Source organism: Rhinoderma darwinii, chromosome 2 (assembly GCF_050947455.1).
Source record: "Rhinoderma darwinii isolate aRhiDar2 chromosome 2, aRhiDar2.hap1, whole genome shotgun sequence".
NCBI lineage: Eukaryota > Metazoa > Chordata > Amphibia > Anura > Rhinodermatidae > Rhinoderma > Rhinoderma darwinii.
Window position 1 is genome coordinate 250,446,448 of NC_134688.1, and position 19,684 is coordinate 250,466,131.

The 19,684-nt window shown below is 47.3% G+C and overlaps 1 protein-coding gene across 1 annotated transcript in view; it reads right to left on the reverse strand.

Moving 5' to 3' along the window:
• The window catches only part of VAV1 (vav guanine nucleotide exchange factor 1), an 89,510-nt gene that overhangs the window by 63,264 nt on the left and 6,562 nt on the right, over positions 1 to 19,684 (reverse strand). Inside the window, exon 2 of the mRNA XM_075853071.1 lies at positions 999 to 1,115. Coding sequence (XP_075709186.1) covers positions 999 to 1,115 — 117 coding nt within the window. The remainder of the gene's footprint in view (positions 1 to 998; positions 1,116 to 19,684) is intronic.

Below are 19,684 nucleotides of genomic sequence, written 5' to 3' on the forward strand. Positions count from 1 at the left end.
AGGATCTCCTACAATACCAGAAACAGTCCAGTCCATAAACGTGTTGTTTCTGAAAAGAAAAAACAGTCCCATTTTTTTTATAATCTCAGACCATTCCTTTATGCCCACCACAAGCTCACCATTAAATCTATGTGTGAAGAGATAAGATTTGCATTACAGCAATTACAGATTAACTATAGATTACCAGCGGGAATAAAAGTATTAGTTAATTGAGAACACATATACTGAAGGAACGAACATCAATAAGGGGGATCCTAGAGATCCATTTAAATTTCGCTGGGGCTAAATAGTGACTTGAGTTGGTGAGTTGATGCTATGCCGACATGCAGAATGGACAACCGAACATTGATTTCAGTTGTCCATCTTGCAGGATCTGCTGGCATATTATGATTACAATTGGTTCTCCTGCAGCCCAACACACAGCAATGTTCACATGGTGGCTGCTAATTTAGATTCCAAAATACTATATAACCGGCACCATAAAAAACTCATGTGTTATTTAAATGTAACATGCGTTTTTCGAAACATTTTTGGTGGTGTTTCAATAATTCATTATAGACTTCAAAGTAACACCGGAATGGCCGGAATTTGACCAAAAAAAAAAAACACAGTGAAAAACACCAATGAAAACTCCACAAAACATGCAGCAAAATGCCGTGTCTGAATCCAGCCTCCTACTTCGCAAAACTAAAACATTTAAGAATAAACAAAAGACGTGCATAAAGCAAAACACTATTTGCGGACTGATGGCGCATAAGTTAAGGGTTACTACGCTGCTTTAAGAAGAAATCCATCTTGATGTATGAGGAAGCTCCAAGAGGATCAAAATGTCTGACATTTTGTAGTTTTGGATCCAAAATGATATCCTTATTTTCTATTAATTCACAAGCATTAGATTTCGTTTGTACCGTTTCCTTTTTATTATGGAGTATAATCAGACTGTGATAACATGCTACTCTTCCACGTGTAGATTATACATACAAAGTCATAGCTTTTACCTTTCCAAAATCTCTGACATCAAACAGGTCGAAAGCTTCAAACATGTCGGCTCGGCGCATCCCAAATTTTTCAATGCTAGTTGAAAGGAACGTTCGGATATTCTTCAAGCAGAGGAACTGGAAGAAATAAAAAAAAAAAACATAACTCTCTCGCTCATTACTTTCTCATAATCAAGGGCGGACATACCATAAAGGCAGATTATGCGGCCCAAGGATTATGAAGTGGGTAGCAAATACCGGATCCTTCTGTCCAGCTTGGCAAATTCAACCATAATGGAATTTTATATGAATTAATGTTTCGCATTTCTAAACCAAAATAGGGAGAGGAGTGATGCTGATTTCACAGACCAGGAGGATAAGCATGGAATAGAACAAGATGTACTTATAGGAAAATGGCCACAAAAAAAGTAAAAATCAAGCAAACAATCCCAAGCTCTATATATGCACAAAGTACAGGTGCAGTGACTGGCCCCTTGGGATTTTGTTAAGCACACTGTGGCAGTTTTTTAAGCGTTGCAATAATTTTTTTTTAATATAAACTGCCACTGGTTTCTTACACAATACTGAAAGGTTCTGAACTGCAGAAAATCTATAGTGACAACTCAAACAGTGGTTATCCAGGATTTTAAAATTGATGTTGGATCAGTGGGGGTCCGACTCTCAGCACCACCACCCCATGTTTGAAGCGGCTACGGCGCTTGTACGAGCGCTGGAACCTCTTTATTATTTACATTGATTTCATTTCTGTTTGTACTTGCACACGTTGTTACTTTCCTAGTGGCTGTGCAAAATATTGCAGCATTGTCCCATTCAAGTGGCGAGAGTAGGATCTAAAACTGATGGCCTACCCCAAGGCCTTATTTACACGAACGTGTCCGTTTTGCGCGCATAAAAAATGAAGCGTTTTTCCTGCATTGCAGTTCCGTGTGACATCCGTGTATGGTGCGTGTCTGCATTTTTTATGCGCGTATGTCACACATTTTTTACGTCAGCAAAATAAACTGAAGGAGGTGGTTTTCTCTTTCTCCTCATTTCTTTAGCAACTGTTGTGTAAAAAACGCATGGCACACGGATGTGCATCCATGTGCGGTCCATGATTTTCACGCACCCATTGATTTCAATGTGTGCGTGATGCGTAAAAAACGCACAAGTATAGGACATGCAGTGAGTTTTACGCAGAGGGCACAGGCTGTGTGAACAACACTGAATGTCTGAATGGCCCCATTGAATTGCATAGGTTCGTGTGGCGTGCGTTTTTTTAACGCGCGTAACATGGACGTGAAATACGCTCATGTGAATAAGGCCAAAGGGTAGGCCATCAATTTTACAATTCTGGATAACCCCTTTAAGCAAACAGACAAAGCAGTGTACATCTTTGCATAGCATTTCAATTCTAAATAATACCAAATATGTCATTTGGAGCTTCCTTTTTTTTTTGCAAGAACTTATTTACATGAACCGCACATAACTGCACAAGCAATCCTTATTTCCGTAAACCTAATACATCATTTGCCTATTACTTACCTTCATTTTACATGTGCAGCCATTTTACAGTTTTACTTGCCATTCATAAGGTTAACAAGGCTCTGTTCACATTGTGTTTAGGAACTATGTTCCGAGCATATGAAAATCTCCTGGCGTATGTGATGAATGTCAATACAGAAGCATGCATCATCTATAAGACCCACACAAAAAGTAAAACCTTTACCGTGTGGTGTATGATTTTTTGCTGTGCCCCACTACAAGTGTTGCAGACACTGAAGCGCATAGGGAAAGTGTCAGGGACTGCGAGGGGTTAAAGAAGGATGGAACGTTTAAATAATGCCCAGGATCAGGATTGATGAACAAGGGGTAAGAGGGGCGTGGTTAAGGGGATATAAGGCTGGGGTTTGGGGCAGAAAGCCCTCTTACCTTCAAGAAGCAGTGGGAGAAACAACCTTCGTTGGAGCTGGAAGATTCAGAGCGTTTTTCCTGTCGATTGCGGTGGTCGGTCTGTACAGATGGCGGAGGATCTTTTGAGGCAGGTGGCACAGTGGGTGGCCTTGGAGGGGCCTGCCTGGCTGGAATCCCTGTTGGCGACGGGAAGAAAAGAGGGATCGGATCCGGTCGTGGAACAGCCGGGAGCAGCTACCCGAGGTAGGCCGCAGCGGGTTATCCGCCCCCCCCCCCCGCTCGCTTAAGCCCCAGCCCCGTTCCCGTTCGGGGTGCAGTAATGGCTGCACCGCCGCGCGTGGGTCACAGCGCTTCTCCTAGGCCTATTTCGCCCGGCGCTTCGTCGGGTGACATAGTGCCGCCTTCCCCCCCCTCCACACGTCGCGCTGGCGTCCCTCCCCATGGTGGTAAGAGGGCTGCAGGTAAACCGGCGCAAGCACGGTACACCCTACCTCGATCCACAGGTGCGGGAACGGACGAGACAGGCGACTTCCAGGACAGTGGGGTGAGTGTGGCGGGTCCAGGAGACTGGTACGCCATGGTTGCCTACCACGAGGCATGTTCGCGGGAGCTGGGACTCGCTTCCGGTTCCTGCGAGCGGCCGGCGCTGACGTCATCACTCCCCGTTCTGTTCTCTGTTCAACCGGGACTTCCGGTTCGTCGCAAGTCGGCCAGGAAGCAAGATGGCGGCGCCCATGCAAAGAAGATTGCTGCTAGTACGCAGAAGCGGGCGGTGAGTATTCAGCCCAGCCAAGGGGCAGGGGCTTCTGCTGCGCCGGCTACTGATAACCTCAGGTCTTCTCCGGTCCCCTACCAGCAGGGGTCGGGGCCCGGTAGGGTTTGTTCTAGTGAGTGTAGGGTCAGGAAAACGTCTGGTCCGTTTTGCCCTTCTCCTGCCTTGTCGCATTTTTCTCCCGTAGGTTCGATGAGGGAGCGATCCAGACGGGGGAGGAAACGTAGTTCTGGAAGACATCGTCGCCATGGCCATCGCAGACGTCGCAGATCAGGCGGCGTGAAGAGGCATGGTCGGCGGTCTTCATCGTCATCCAGTGAAGGATTCTCCTCCTCGTCATCGTCATCAGCATCCGCCTCATCGGAGTCGAGGAAGAGGAGATCGTCACGGCCGCAGGGACACAGTCGACGCCGAGAGGTGCATCACTTGTCGGAGGACCGTGAGCAGCTGTCCCAGGTTGTTCCTCCCGCCGGGTCGGTGGAGGAGGTTCAGGCCGTGGTTCCAGTGCCGCGGCAAGTGGCTGAACGACCCTCTGGAGTCGGTGGGACCTCTGGGAGCGGTGAGTCGGCCTGCGGCGACGCATGGCTTCATAAATCTAATGTAGCTGGTACGGATCTGATTTCAGTTTTAAAAGCCGTGGTGGCTGGGTTGAATGTGAACGAGGGAACGTCCGTTCCCTCTGTGCCACCAGGGGGGCTAGGCTCCCGTCTGAGAGAGAAAATACTTTAGCTAATCTAACGTTTCGGGATTCTTTGTTCTGTGGGGTCGCTCCTCTCGGGACTCATTTGTCAGCGGAGACCAAAGAAAAAATTTGGAGGAATTAATTTGTGGATATTTGGTCCTTGGTCTCCGTGGAGCAGGTGACTGTCGATAAGGAGCGGGTATTTGAGAGAGGTTCAGATAAAAAAGTTAAGGTCGCGAAAATTTTGGGCAACTGGGTACAGTGTTATGCTACACTGGCTCATGTTATTTGCAAGCGCTACCCTGCGAAAGGGGCCGAGTTGTTTGTTTATTTTGACACGATTTTCAGCGCCCACAGGTTGCACGGTGATGCAGCCTGGTGGTGTTACGATGAAGAATTTCGGCGTCGTTTGGCTTTGTCGCCGGATATTAGTTGGGCGTCAAAGGCAACGGATGTTTGGTTGCAGATCACCTTAGAGCAAGGTAGCAGACAGCAACGCCCCTTTCCCAGTGCGGCCGCGGCGCCAGGCCCCGCCCCTGGAGCTGCGGCCGCTAGGCCCACGGGAGCCTGTTGGCTCTACAATGAGGGTCATTGTTGGTTCTTTGCCACGTGCAAATTCCGACATGTATGCTCCATCTGTGGGGGCGCTCATTCGGCGCTCAGGTGTTTCCGGAGAGGTAAGCAGCCGGCCAAGGCACCTCCTTCCGGCGCAGCGGAGAACGCCGGTGAACGTTCTCGAGATGGGCCCATGGTTAGAGCGTTACCACAGGAGGCGGGAAGCAGAGGTGCTCACTAGTGGGTTTTCTTATGGTTTTGAGATTCCGTTTGAATATTCTGCAACATTGTCATTGGCTGACAATTTGAAGTCGATCAATGAGAATGTTGCCGTTGCGCGTCTGAAATTGGCTAAGGAAGTTGAATTGGGGAGGATGGCAGGTCCATTCTGCGAGCCACCGTATCCTAACCTACGGGTTTCCCCCCTTGGCTTAGTTCCAAAGAAGGAGCGGGGGAAGTTTAGGTTGATTCATCACCTTTCCTTTCCCCGCGGTGGATCGGTTAACGATGGGATCTCCAAGGCGGATGCGGCGGTTTCATATACTTCTTTCGATGTTGCGGTGAGGTTGGTGCAGGCTGCAGGCCAGGGCGCGTTTTTAGCTAAGTCTGACATTGAAGCGGCGTTTCGTTTGCTGCCAGTTCATCCGGACTGTTTTCACCTGCTGGGTTGCTGTTTGGACGGTGCCTTTTATGTTGATATGTGCCTTCCTATGGGTTGTTCCATATCTTGCAGTTATTTTGAAATGTTTGCTTCATTTTTAGAATGGGTAGTTCGCTTGGAATCTGGGTTTTCTTCGGTCATTCATTATTTGGATGATTTTCTTTTTGTGGACCCTAAGGGCTCTGGGTTGTGCAGCACGTTGCTGCGGGTGTTTCGACAGGTGATGTCTCGTTTTGGGGTACCTATTTCAGAAGAAAAAACTGAGGGCCCGGTAACCGTTTTGTCTTTTTTGGGTATTGAAATACATACCGTCCAGATGATTTTTCGCTTGCCCGATGACAAATTGGCAAGTTTGGTGTCCCAGGTTGACCAGGTCATGGGGTCTAAAAAAGTGACGTTGAAGCAGTTACAGTCGTTATTGGGATTGCTGGTGTTTGCCTGTCGGATAATTCCTATGGGTCGTGTTTTTTCTCGACGTTTGTCATTAGCCACTAGGGGTATATCGAAACCGGACCATTTCATCCGGGTAACGTCTTGGATGAAAAAAGATTTGTTTGTCTGGCATTCGTTTTTGAGTTCATTTAATGGGAGGTCGGTTTGTCAGGACTCTGAGTTGTCTAATGTAGATTTGGAATTGTTCACGGATGCGGCTGGGAGTGATGGTTTTGGAGCAATTTTGGGCCGAAGTTGGTGTAGGTCCCCTTGGCCCTCGCATTGGGGGGAGTTAGGGTTGGTATGTAATTTGACGTTATTAGAGTTGTTTCCTATTATAGTTGCTATAGATTTGTGGGGTAGCGGGATGGTGAATAAGCGGATTGTATTTTGGACAGACAATATGGCGGTTGTGCACGCGGTGAACGGTTTGTCATCTAGTTCATTGCCGGTATTAGCGTTATTACGATCGTTGGTTTTGAAATGTTTGGAGCTGAATGTGTGGTTTCGTGCGAAGCATGTTCCGGGAGTTCATAATGTGATGGCGGATGCTTTGTCTCGTTCACAGATGTCCTGGTTTCGGGAATTGCACCCGGCAGCTTTGGCAGAAGGGGAGTCCTCCCCATTCACTTATGGGCCCTGGTCGAGGACAACTTATGAGGCTGTTGAGGGGTTCTGTGGTGCCAGCGACTTGGAAGAGTCATTGCAGAGCGTGGTATCGGTGGTTGGAGATTGCGGGGGGTAATATTCCATCACAGGGTGGTTGTCACCTTGATATCACCCTTACGAGTTTGGTGCAATTACGTCAGGAGGGTTGTAGTGCGGCCACTGCAGGTAAACATTTAGCAGGGGTGGCCTTTATGTTAAAATTGTGGGGATGTAGAGATGTGACAAAAGATTTTGTCGTTAGGCAGTCTTTGAAAGGGTGGAAAAAGGAGGCGTTTTCCCGTGACACGAGGCGACCGGTATCCTTTGCGCTCCTGGGTCGGCTTCTATCCATTTTGTGTTTTGTGTGCCGGGATGAATATGAGGTTTCGTTGTTTGGCGCGGCGTTTTCTTTGGCTTTCTTTGCCGCATTGCGGGTTAGTGAGCTGGTTCCACCCAGTGTAAACACACGCGGTGGGCTTCTCGGATCTGATGTGGTGGTGTTGGGCGATTCCCTCCGGGTCTGCGTTCGGAGGTCAAAAACAGATACGGCAGGGAGGGGAGCTTGGTTGTCAATTGGGAAGATTGGGGGCCAGGATTGTCCAGTAAGGTTGGTTCAAGAATTTGTGTTTGTCCGGGCGGCCGGGGTTCAATTCTTGACACATCAAGATGGGTTAGCAATGTCGCGCTTTCAATTTGAGGCGGTTTTTAAGGCTGGTCTGAAATACTTGGGGCTGCCACCGGGCGAGTTTGGTACGCATTCGTTTAGGATTGGCGCTGCCACGGACGCAGATTGGATTCAGTGGCTATCATGCGTTTGGGTAGATGGTGCTCGAATAGCTATAAATCGTATGTGCGACCGGATTTGGTTTTAAAGTGTGATTAAAGTGTGGTCCCTCTTTTAGTTCTTCTTTTTCCCCCTTTTTTTTTTTTAAACATATTTTTATTGAATTTTTCACCACAAAAAAAAAACACAAATCATACAGTAATGCATTGCCATAATAATAAACATTACAAAAAATGTATAAATGAACATGTGATAGTGAATGCTTCCCAGCAAACTAGGTTTGATCTTGGAAGTTATTCCCCATGGGCTATCAGCCCTCCTTCATCTCCTCTATCTCCTCTATCCTTCCTTTCCTTTAACCCCACATGTCGGGTATTCCTGTAAACATTGTTACATAACTTTGCATATCTGCCTAACTTACATAACTAAACAATACACAGAACAAATAAGAAATTGGAGCATACATAACAATTGGAGCTTCGTGAAGCAGTTCACCAACTCAGGCAGCTAGTCCGCAAGAATAAAGAAATCCCAGTGGATATATATGCTTTACTCCCGTGATATTTTCAGTGCCCCTAAAGTGCCCTTAAGATCTTCAATCAAGTACCATGACGTTCCCGTAAACGGATCTATGATGTCCCTTCGTTCTTCACTGGTGAAATATTTTGTGAGGAAAAGCTTCCATTTCTCAAAGAATTTTTTGCTCTGCGTGTCTTTATTCTGTAATATACCAATGCGGTCTAGATAAAACAGTTTCCTCAACCCCTGGACCACCATGTTCTGAGTCGGTACTTCAGCTACCAGCCAGTTTTGGAGTATGCACCTCTTTGCCACTATCAGTGTGGCATGGGCCATGGGAGCTAAATGTGTCGTTTCTGTCTCTTCTAATTCTCCATCATGTTGTATATGGAATAAGACCTCCATTGGCCCTAAATTCCCATGGAACCTGCCCACCTGCTGCAATAAGGATGTTATCTCCCCCCAGAATGGCTGAATATGTGCACACGCCCAAAGGCCATGATACATGTCTGTCTTTGAGATATTACATCTAGGGCATGACGTTTTCCTATCTGGTTGTGAGGCGGAGGGGGCCAGGGTAAATGCATATATTGCTTGGTGAATGATCTTCAAATGAGTTTCCCTCCAGTTTTCGTTGTGCACGTGTGCCCTGAAATCTACCAGCCCTTTTTCAATATGCTTTTCAATGCCTGGTAAATTAAATAGTTTTTCCCAACTCCCAAAGGCCTGCCCCGGGGACATCTTCACTAGTGTTGGTCTGAGTGTACTATATAATTGGGAAATGGAGTGTCTGTGATTGTCCGTGAACCATGAATCAAACAGGTTGGGGGGGACCTCATCCGCTACATCCGCTAGTTTAGTTTTACAGTGATTAACTATTTGTAAGTACTGTAAGTGCTGATGCCGAACAAAAACATATTTATTCTGGAGCTCCTGCAAGGTTAACCACCTCTTATCCTGCGCGTGGAACATATCCCCAGAGTCGCTACCCCTTTCTCCCTCCATTCTGACATTAGCTTGTTAGATCTTCCTGCTGTAAACTCTGGGTGCTGCCATAAGGGCATATGTTTTGAAATGCGATAAGAGAGGTTATAGTGTTTGCGCAATACCTTCCAGGCAATGATGGTATCTCGTAACAGAGATGATTTCTTGACGATCTTTGGGAGACAAGTGAACGTTGTGTGTACCAGAGCCATGAGATCCCAAGGTTTTGCTAGCTGTCTCTCCAGTCTAGTATTGGAGTGGAACTCTGTGTTGTGTTTCCAATCTAGCAGATGTCTACTCAAGCAGGCCAGGTTATAACCCCGAATGTTAGGGAAATTGACCCCTCCTTCCGCCTTCCTCATCATGAGTTTCGTGAGCGCTATTCTTGGTTTCTTCCACCCCCATATGAATTTGGTAAATGATGAGTTGAGTGTATTGATATCTGAGTGCTTGACCAGAAGTGGGATAGTCTGGAGCGGGTAGAGTAATTTCGCAAATCCTGACATTTTGACCAAACAGCTCCTTCCCATCAGTGATAGAGGTAGACTGTGCCATCTCAGAAGATCTGCTTGGATATCTTGTATAAGGGGGGGATAATTTAGATCATACAGCGAGTTGGGTGCCCGACCCACTTTAATACCCAGATAAGTAATGTTTGACTTAGCCATCTCAACATCCAGGGAGGCTAGGGACCGCCTATATGTTGGGTCCTGCGTTCCCAAATCTAATAACTGGCATTTTAACGTGTTAACTTTGTACCCTGAGTAGCTCCCAAAGTCGTTCAATGCCTGGAAGATACGCGGAACATCTTTAAGGGGGTCTGCGAGAAATAACAAGATGTCATCTGCAAACAACGTTTCCTTGACCTCCATCTCCCCCACCCTTATGCCCGTATATAAATTGGATGACGCCAGATAACGTGCCAGCGGCTCCAAAGCCAGATTGAACAGCAGTGGCGATAGCGGGCACCCCTGTCTTGTACCTTTACATAGACGGAATGGTTTAGACAGAAAGCCTGGTGTGGAGATTCTAGCCTTAGGGTCTTTGTATATGTGGTGTAATAATATCCTGAATGCCCCCGTTATTTCCATCTTATCCAGGACAGCATCCAACCAATTCCAACGGACATTGTCAAAAGCTTTCTCCGCGTCAAGTAAAAGTAAAGCCGAATGTTCCCCCGGAAATGGGTTATGCTGTACTCTATCTAGCACTGCCAGAACCGTCCTAATGTTGGTGACCGCCGACCTACCTTTAATAAAACCTACTTGTTCTGGGGCTATGAGGGACGGCATTATATTCGCTAACCTATCAGCTATGATTTTGGAAAGGAGTTTAGCGTCCACGTTTATGAGCGATATGGGTCTGTATGATCCTGGTAGTAGGGGGTCCTTTCCAGGTTTAAGCAATAATTTCACATAAGATGTGTCTGCTGATGGTGGTAACCCCTCCTCTCCCAGAGCATTGTTAAACAAGGAGACCAAAGTCTCCGTAATCTGTTCCCGCATTACTTTAAAAAATTCGCCGGTCAGCCCATCTGGACCAGGCGCCTTACTATTTTTAAGGTTTCTTATTGCCTCATCTACCTCCTCCCTTGTGACCCTGGCATTTAAAAGTTGCAGCTGTTCCGCGGAGATGACCGGTAAAGTGACCTTGTCTAACAGTGTGTCTGTCAGCGGAAGGGAAGATGTATCAGAGTACAGCTCCTCATAAAATTTAGCCAAGATGGAATTAATACTAGTTGGATCGCATGTTTCTCGCCCATTATGATCCCTTAATTTCGCTATGTGCTGCACTGAGCGCTTTCCTCGAGCCATATTGGCCAAAAGTTTACCCGCCTTACTTCCGAACTTATGTAAAGTAGCTTCAAAGTCTCGAGTATATATTGTTTCTTTCTGAGCTGCCCACTCGTCAAAAGAGTGTTTTGCCTGAATCCAGGCCTGTCTGGCATCTAATGTAGGGTGTGCCAAATATGCTGTATAGGTTGCCCTCAGTGTAGCACTAGAAGCATTAAATTTTTGTGTTATTTCCCGTTTTTTGCTGGCAGTATACGCCATTATCCTCCCCCTCAGCACTGCCTTGGCCGTATCCCAGTACAGTGAGGGGTCATCTCTGTGTTCTGAATTCGTCGACGTGTATTCTAACCACCACCCTCTTAGCTGTCTCACAAAGGTGTCATCAGTTGCTAAATGAGCCGGGAATCTCCATATGAAGTCTGATCCTCTGGGATATATTTCCTGAAAATCTACTCGTACCGGGGCGTGATCTGAGATCACTAGGTCCCCTATCTCAGCGGCCCTCAGCCTCGGTTGTAGTGTTGGGGATATTAAGAGGTAGTCAATCCTGGACCAGGACTGTTGAGCGTGGGAGTAATGTGTAAATTCCCGGGCATCCGGGTTACCCCTTCTCCAGGGATCTATTAAGTGTATTCTTTCCATCAGAGGTCCCAACACTCGGTCCTGTTTTCTGGGAGCCCCTGTTGGAATGGATCCCGTGCTTTGTGAACTGTGTGTGCGTCTATCCTCCTTGTGATCAGAAACTGAATTAAAGTCACCTCCCACTATTTTGTGCTGGACATTATCTGACATAAGGGCCCTTTCCAAACCATTGAAAAACTCAATATTATCACTATTAGGTCCATACACATTATAAATGCTTAATACCCCACATGGTGTGCTTAGAGTAATATGGAGCAGTCGCCCTTCCTTATCTGCATCAGTATGAATTACCTCATGTACCAGGTTTCTATTTATTAAAATAAGTACCCCCGCTTTACGGCCACAAGCTGAAGAGCCGTATACTTGGCCCACCCACAACTTTTTCATGCGGTGGAAGTCGCTCTCCTCCAAATGTGTCTCCTGAAGAAGAGCGATGTCCGTATGGAGTTTTTTTAAGTGACGGAGTACCATCATTCTCTTGTTAGGGGACCTAAGCCCCTTTACATTCCACGAGGTCAGCTGCATAAAGTGGGCGTTCCGAAAAGGTTCACAATTGACTGGTCATAAATATCTAATTCTAGGCAAGCGTTCTTTGCTGCCTTGGTAGCCGCCCGGCGGCGTCTGCTCCAGATTGCTCCCAACATTACAATAACAACATTTACATTCGGTGCCAGAGAATTGGCACAACCTTTAACAACAAAATGCCCATCCAGGAATGTCACCAGCATTTCCTGTGAGACAAACTTTAAATTGGCATACATAACTTCACTTTTTTCTGGTCTGTGACCCCTCCCCCCCTCCCCTTCCCGCCATCTTTTCGTGATATATTGGAACTTCACATTTTAATTTTTAAAGTATCAAAATAAGTTGGGCTTCCTATACAACACGGGTACAAGTGCTTATGCCTATTATAGCAGGAATTTTGTCGGCATAATATCCCACCAGAACCAATTGCCACATTAATATATAAGGCACAATCAAATGCGCTCATGGAGCCTCTATGCGATACTTATCAGTCCGGGATGGTTGCAAGCCGGTTTTCTGAGCGTTGTCGATGTGGCATCTTCGACGATTCTGCCCGTTGTTGCTTGGGTGAGGAAGTGGAATTGCGGGCGATATCTGACCATGTACAGTCCCTCGATGAAGAAACTGGTGTACGGGGACCTTCACCTCCTGTATCTTGACTCGCCGTCTCCTCTCCCGATTGTCTAGGGCCCCGAAGTCCAGGGATCTTGTCTACATATAATGCCGCCTCCTCAGGATTGTGGAATACCTTGGTGGCGCCATCCGTCTGCATGATCCTCAAAGTGGCCGGATACTGTAGCTGAAATTTAATTTTGCGTTTGTAGAGGGAGGTGCAAACCCCTCCAAATGCTCTCCGCCGCCTTGTGACTTCTGCCGAATAATCTGCAAACAGGATGACTTTTGCCCCCCTTATATGCAAAGGGGTATTGCGGTTCCTGAAAGTGCGCAAAAGTTCCTCTTTGTCATTGTAATCCAAGTACCGCATGATCACCTGGCGCGGTCTGCTTTGCGGCTCTCCTTTGGCGTTGGCGCTCGGACCAGGGGGGCCCACTCTGTGTGCCCTTTCCACTCTGCAAGATCTGGTCAGACCTAGCGCTTCTGGTAACTCCGTCTCGCAGATGCCCTGGAGGAGCTGCGGTCTAATATGCTCAGGCAGTCCCACTATCCTTAAATTGTTTCTTCTGGACCGATTCTCAAGATCTTCTAAGCGGTCTCTGAGTTTTGTGTTATCTCGCATTAGGTCTCTAATGCAGGTATGTGCCCCTGCTGATTCATCCTCCATGAGACCAACCCGCTGCTCCAATTCATCTAGTCGATTGCCATGAGATGTCACCTCATTTTGGAGTTTTTGGAGCGTTGTTGTGACTGTGGCTATTAAGGATTCTCTGATGTCGGGGGCCAGTTGGGTAGCTACCTCAATTGCCAGCTTCCGATAATCAATCTGTGAGTCAGTCATTACCGACGGCGATAGCATTTCCCTCTGATTTTTTGGGCTCTGAGACCGGCTCTGTGAAAGTGGTGGCTGCAGCGGCGCCGCCATCTTGGATGGCCCCTCACCTCGTGTGCTGTGCTCGGCCGGACAGGAGATCTCTCTGCTGCCGCTCCGGAGGAGATATCTCTCCATAAACCTCCCGGTTCTTGTCCCCCACCTCTCCTCCTAATGCCTGGGTGTTTATATCCTGCGGGTGTGTGGCGTAGATGGGTTAGGGGATCAGGGCTTCAGGAGCTCATGCAGCTCCGTCCTCACATCCCAGCGCCGGAACCGGAAGTCTTTCCCCCTTTTTTGTTGTGTCCTCCCCCTCCTTCCTCGGTTCCTTCCGGGTATCGTGTTATGCTATTCCTGTCTGTATCCTTTCTCTCATTTGACCTAGAATTTAGTTCGACTTCTCTTTTGTTAGGGTCACGGCGCCCCCAGGTGTGTATCCTGGGGCACTCATATGTGCATTGGGCGGCGGTACGAGCAGTGCGGAGGCCGTTGGGTCCGAATTTGGGCCTCTCACAGGCCGACGTCCACTGGAGAGGTGTCCGGGGACTACGGTGGGTGCAGTTGCTGCCAGAAGTATTGGCAGTTACGAGGAACACTGACGGACCTGTTGTCCTGATCGTCCACGCCGGGGGGAATGATATCGGTCAAGTAAAAATGGCCGATTTGTTATCATTAATTCGGACTGATTTGGCGCGTTTTCAGGATCTGTTCGCTCGCTGCGTGGTGATATGGTCTGAGATAGTGGCGCGGACGGTGTGGCGGGGTGCCAGGAACTTGGCAGCGTTGGAGAGAGTGCGCAGGTTGCTCAATGTGGGGGTGTCACGGTTCGTACGCTCGATTGGGGGAGTTGGGCTGCGGCATCAGTCCTTGGAAGGGGATAATGCTGATTTGCTGGCACCGGATGGGGTACACCTCAATGATATCGGGCTCGATATCTTTCTGTTGGATTTGTTAGATGGTGCCGAGAGAGGACTGGCGTTGCTTGGTGGGGGTGGTCGGGGGACTGAGTAGGTTTCTCAGTTCCCCTCCTTGGCGGAAAGTACGGCAAAGAGGACGGAGTTAGCACCCTACATGCCTGATGGAGTATAGGGAGCATCGGCATTTCAGGAGAAGGAGAGAAAAAGGAAAATATATATATGTCTTCATGCCGATGGTTGTTAATAATAATAAAGCTGTGGCCACTTCCACATTTCCATAAAGAAGGTGTTGGTGTCTTATTTCAAGTAAGGATGGTACAAGGCCTGGGCAGGTAAGGTGACAATGGGTCCTTGCAGTCCCAAAAATTTTAGCAGCTCTCAGGCCTATGGGGCCATTCTATGTATGCGCCAGGCGTTTCTACCAGTGAATACGCTCAATGTAAACACTAAACATGGTGTGAACATGGCCTTTAAGAGGTCACAACCCGGCACCAGTTAATGGCATCTTATTATCGGTAAGATGCTGAAATGTAACTGTAAATGTGTTCTTACAGGAGAATACCACCCAATTTCAGAATCTATGTATGAGTTTCTGAAGTCCCTAAGCAAGTAATACAAGAGAACCAGAGATAAATTTCACTTTATTACAGTTATTTAACTTTAACTGAACATTTTTTTTTCATTATTTAGAGATAATTTTTAAATGTACAAAGAAATTAAAATAAATAAAAACTATAAAAATTAACAAAAAACTGTGAATCCAGGGGCAGGACAAGATTTTATGTGTCCAGGGCAGTGGTTTCAGAATGTGCCTTACCACCCTTCATCCCTGAAGTAAAGCATTTATTTATTTTCTTAATTCCAAAAGTGATCCCCCTGGGTGGTCACATCTACCACCTAATGCTTGTATGCTGCTGTCGCTGCAGAATTTACTTTGTCCGTTAACGTTGGACATTATCTGCATTTGTCTGAGTTCCAAATTAATGAATGCTCTCTCAATGGTGGATCTGAGAGAGGCCGGCCGGAGAGAACCCATGACACGCAGCATCGGTGTTCAAAACAGTCTGTGCCCTGGGGGGGGGGGATCCGTCTTTATAAGAAAATGAGAGTAGGTGTTACCCTCAAAACTTGCAAACGTATACATTCTACATATGGTAACATACAGAATCCCAATCTCGTCTTTAGTATGTATCTTTAGCCAAAACAAATGCAATGTCATCAAGTTTTGTCATGTTGCCTTTGTAACAGCTGAATGCAAAGTCATAAACCAGAATACTAAGGCCTCATTCACACGACAGGGTTTCCCGGCCGGGTGCCGGCCGTTCATAAATCGGCCGGCACCCGGCTGCATTAGGAATAATAGACCCCTAATGGGGCTATTCACACGACCGATTTTTTGACGGCCGGGAAAACCGGCCGTTAAAAAATAGGACATGCTCTATTTTCGGCCGGGTACCCGGCCGCCCAGCTCCCATAGACATCTATGGGGCCAGGTAATACACGGCCATCACCGGAATGTGTCCCGAGTGATGGCCGGGTTTTCCGTGGCTTGCGCTCTATCTCCTCCTCCTCACAGCGCAGAGTGCATGTGAGGAGGAGGAGTTGATGCCATTCGGACGAATGGCTGTACGCTGTACACTGTGTGGCAGGGCCGGGGTGTACAGCAGGTGGAAGGGAGCGCTGCACTGGCTCCCTTCCCCTGCTTGTTTTAAAAGCGCCCTGGCCAGGCGACACCTTCCATGGTGCCGCTAGCAGCGGCTGCTACTACTACTGTAGAGACGCCACTATAGCAGAGCAGGGAGGTATCTCCCCGCTCTGCTATGTGCTAGCCCCACTTTAGCTCCTTGAAGGAGCGGAATCCCCGTGTTTTCGGGGATTCCGCTCCTGGACAGAGCGCTTGATGTCTCTGTCCATATCTGGGCAGTGACATCAGGGGAAACTCCTGAAGCGGAATCCCCGAACACATGGGGATTCCCCCTTCAGGAGTTGCCGCTGATGTCACTGTCCAGATCTGCCTGGCCCGGAACGGATGCAAAACTTTATGCAAACCGGCCGGGCAACATGGCAGATTTTACCGGCCGACACTCGGGCTCTGGCGGGACCCGGTCGTGTGAATCCCGCCTTACGCCTCATTCACACGACAGGGTCCGAGTGTCGGCCGATAAAATCCGGATTGCATCCGTTCCGATTCCGTTCCGGGCCGTGTTGCCGTTTTTAACGGCCGATTTTGACCCGTTTTGCATCAGTTTTTTTCCCTGTCCGTTTTAAAATCGGATGAATTTCATTAAATTTGTTGCCACACACAGCCCCCTGCAGGTAATGCCACCCAGCCCCCTGCAGGTAATGCCACAGTGCCCCCTGCAGGGTAATGCCACAGTGCCCCCTGCAGGGTAATGCCACCCTGCCCCCTGCAGGGTAATGCCACCCTGCCCCCTGCAGGGTAATGCCACCCAGCCCCCTGTAGGTAATGCCACCAAGTCCCCTGTAGGTAATGCCACCCTGCCCCCTGTAGGTAATGCCACACAGCCCCCTGTAGGTTGCACCCATCCCCCCCCCTTTCCAGGAGAAGTCACTGACTTCAATGTCCATATATGGACAGTTTAGTCACTGACTTCTCCTGTAGCGGAATCCCCGGCCATAGAGTCGGGGATTCCGCTTCAGAAGTGAGTAACGTCGCTGTGTCGATATATGGACAGTGTAGTCACACTTCTCCTGTAGCGGAATCCCCGGCCATAGAGTCGGGAATTCCGCTTCAGAAGTGAGTGATGTCGCTGTGTCCATATATGGACAGTGTAGTCACTCACTTCTCCTGTAGCGGAATCCCTGGCCATAGTCGTGGATTCCGCTTCAGAAGTTAGTGACGTCGCTGTGTCCATATATGGACAGTGTAGTCACTCACTTCTCCTGTAGCGGAATCCCCAATCCCCGGCCGAGGAGAGCGCGAGCAACGGAATATATGGCCATCATTCAGGACACATTCCGGTGATGGACATGTATTACCCGGCCCCATAGACTTCTATGGGAGCCGGGCGGCCGGGTAAACGGCCGAAAATAGGGCATGTCCCATTTTTTGACGGCCGGGTCGTCAAAAAATCGGTTGTGTGAATAGCCCCATTAGGGGTCCATTGTTCCTACTGCAGCAGGGTGATGGCCGATTTATGAACGGCCGTCACCCGGCCGGGAAACCCTGTCGTGTGATTAAGGGCTTAGAATAGAATAGCCATCCCCACCCCCGTAGGCGGTTGTTTCAGCAGTTCTGTGAGCTCCAGTTACAACTATCCATAGCAGTAGATATTAAGCACTTTTAGGTTCACACATATAAAGATATAAAAATATTTTTGACAATACCCTTCTTTTGAACATAAATGTGCTTAGCCATGTATTAGAATACTCATCCACCATCTACCTTCTGATCAGCTAACCTGAATCAGGGCATCTCGTGCCATTCACCTCTGGATGGGTACTCAGTATATGTGTCTAGCAATAGGTGAGTGTACAGCGTTACATACTGTACACACCTGAAGATTTAGGGAATTGGTGTTGTGGTGGTGTGCTACGGCTTGACAGATAACTTTATCAGGTATGGAAGCATTTAGTGTCACGTAAACAGGTGGCTCTGAATGTTTCCTCCCTCCTCGGTTCTTTGGGTGGTCGGTGGCATGAACCACATAAACTTTAATATCCTGTGCTGTTTTCTTAACTGCTGATACTTTTGTAATCAAACATATTACAAGTTTAACCACTATCTCTGTCTAAGTAGCTGATTGTAGTCTGGCTAAGGTACATACTCCTGGTCTCCCGGGTGGCAACCACTTATATGCTTTATACCCACATATATGAAGTATATATTGGATGGAAGCACGTCCCTGGTGTAATTTAACACTCCTGCAATCCAGGAGAACAAGATCATGCCCGTCCGGTGGCATTCATCAATGTCACCCCTTTTATCAGATAGATTACCTCGTATTGCACCTTCTAGGCTCTGCGTCGTCAATTTTCTAGCTGTCTCGGAGCACTGGGAACCGCCAGTTGCTATAACCCCCACACAAGATACATATTCCATGATTTCTTTCCCTCACAGTCGGTGAGGTTTACAGCATCAAACAAAATGTCATTTTTATTAGCCTGACCTATGTTTACACATCACACAGTCATTGGGGTAACCTTTAATCATGGACTGCAGTATTCCTGGCGTGAGATCTATTTTCCACAGCGCTTCCCTTTTTAAATGTCTTACACGGTTAAACAGCCAGGTAACCAATGCCCACGCTGCTATTAGAAGAGAACAACTCTAGGAGAGTTAGGCTGGTTTCACACGACCTATTTTCAGGCGTAACGGAGGCGTTTTACGCCTCGAATTACACCTGAAAACACGGCAAACATCTGCCCATCCATTTCAATGGGTTTGCCGACGACCTGTAATTTTACGCGTCGCTGTCAAAAGACGGCGCGTAAAATAACAGCGTCGTCAAAGAAGTGCAGAACACTTCTTGGGACGTAATTTGAGCCGTTTTTCATTGACTTCAATGAAGAACAGCTCCAAATTACGTCTGTAATGGACGCCTCGCAAAACGCGAGTACGAGCAATTACGTCTGAAATTCAGGAGCGGTTTTCACATACCCATAGGGTTAAGCGCTAGGGAAAAGAGATGGGACTGCAAGGCCAAGGCAATAACCTCTTCTATCTTCAGATATGGCAGTGTTTTTTATTTAGAAAGACCATCTATTTTTACCACTTTATGAGCGATTTTTAGCTTTTGGCTAATTTGTTTCTTAATGCCCAAGTGGGCATGTTTTTAATTTAGACCAAGTGGGCGTTGTACAGAGGAGTGTATGACGCTGACCAATGAGCGTCATACACTTCTCTCCATTCTTTTACACTGCATTAGCGATATAGCTATATCGCTATGTGCAGCTACATACACACACTAACATTACTGCAGTGTCCGGACAATGAATATACATTACCTCCAGCCAGGATGTGATGTGTATTCAGAATCCTGGCACTTTATTTATGTGGCTGCATATAGCGATATCGCTATCTGCTGTGTAAATGAATGGAGAGAAGTGTATGACGCTGATTGGTCACCGATTGGTCAGCCTCATACACTCCTGTATAATCCCCACTTGGTCTCAAGTAAAAACACGACCACTTGGGCATTAATAAAACTCATTAGCATAAAGCTAAAAATACTTACAAGGAATTGATTTTTCTGAGAACAGAATTATTTAATAGTATTTTGTTTCCTGCAGGCAATCGGTAGCCATTCATCTGTGCAAGGTGGCAAGCTTCTTTTTTTTTTTCATTTAAAGAATTTGCAGCATGGTTACTAAGCTACTACTCAATTCAAGTATCCTATTAATAAAAGTGAAATGTGACAGCTTTAAAATTT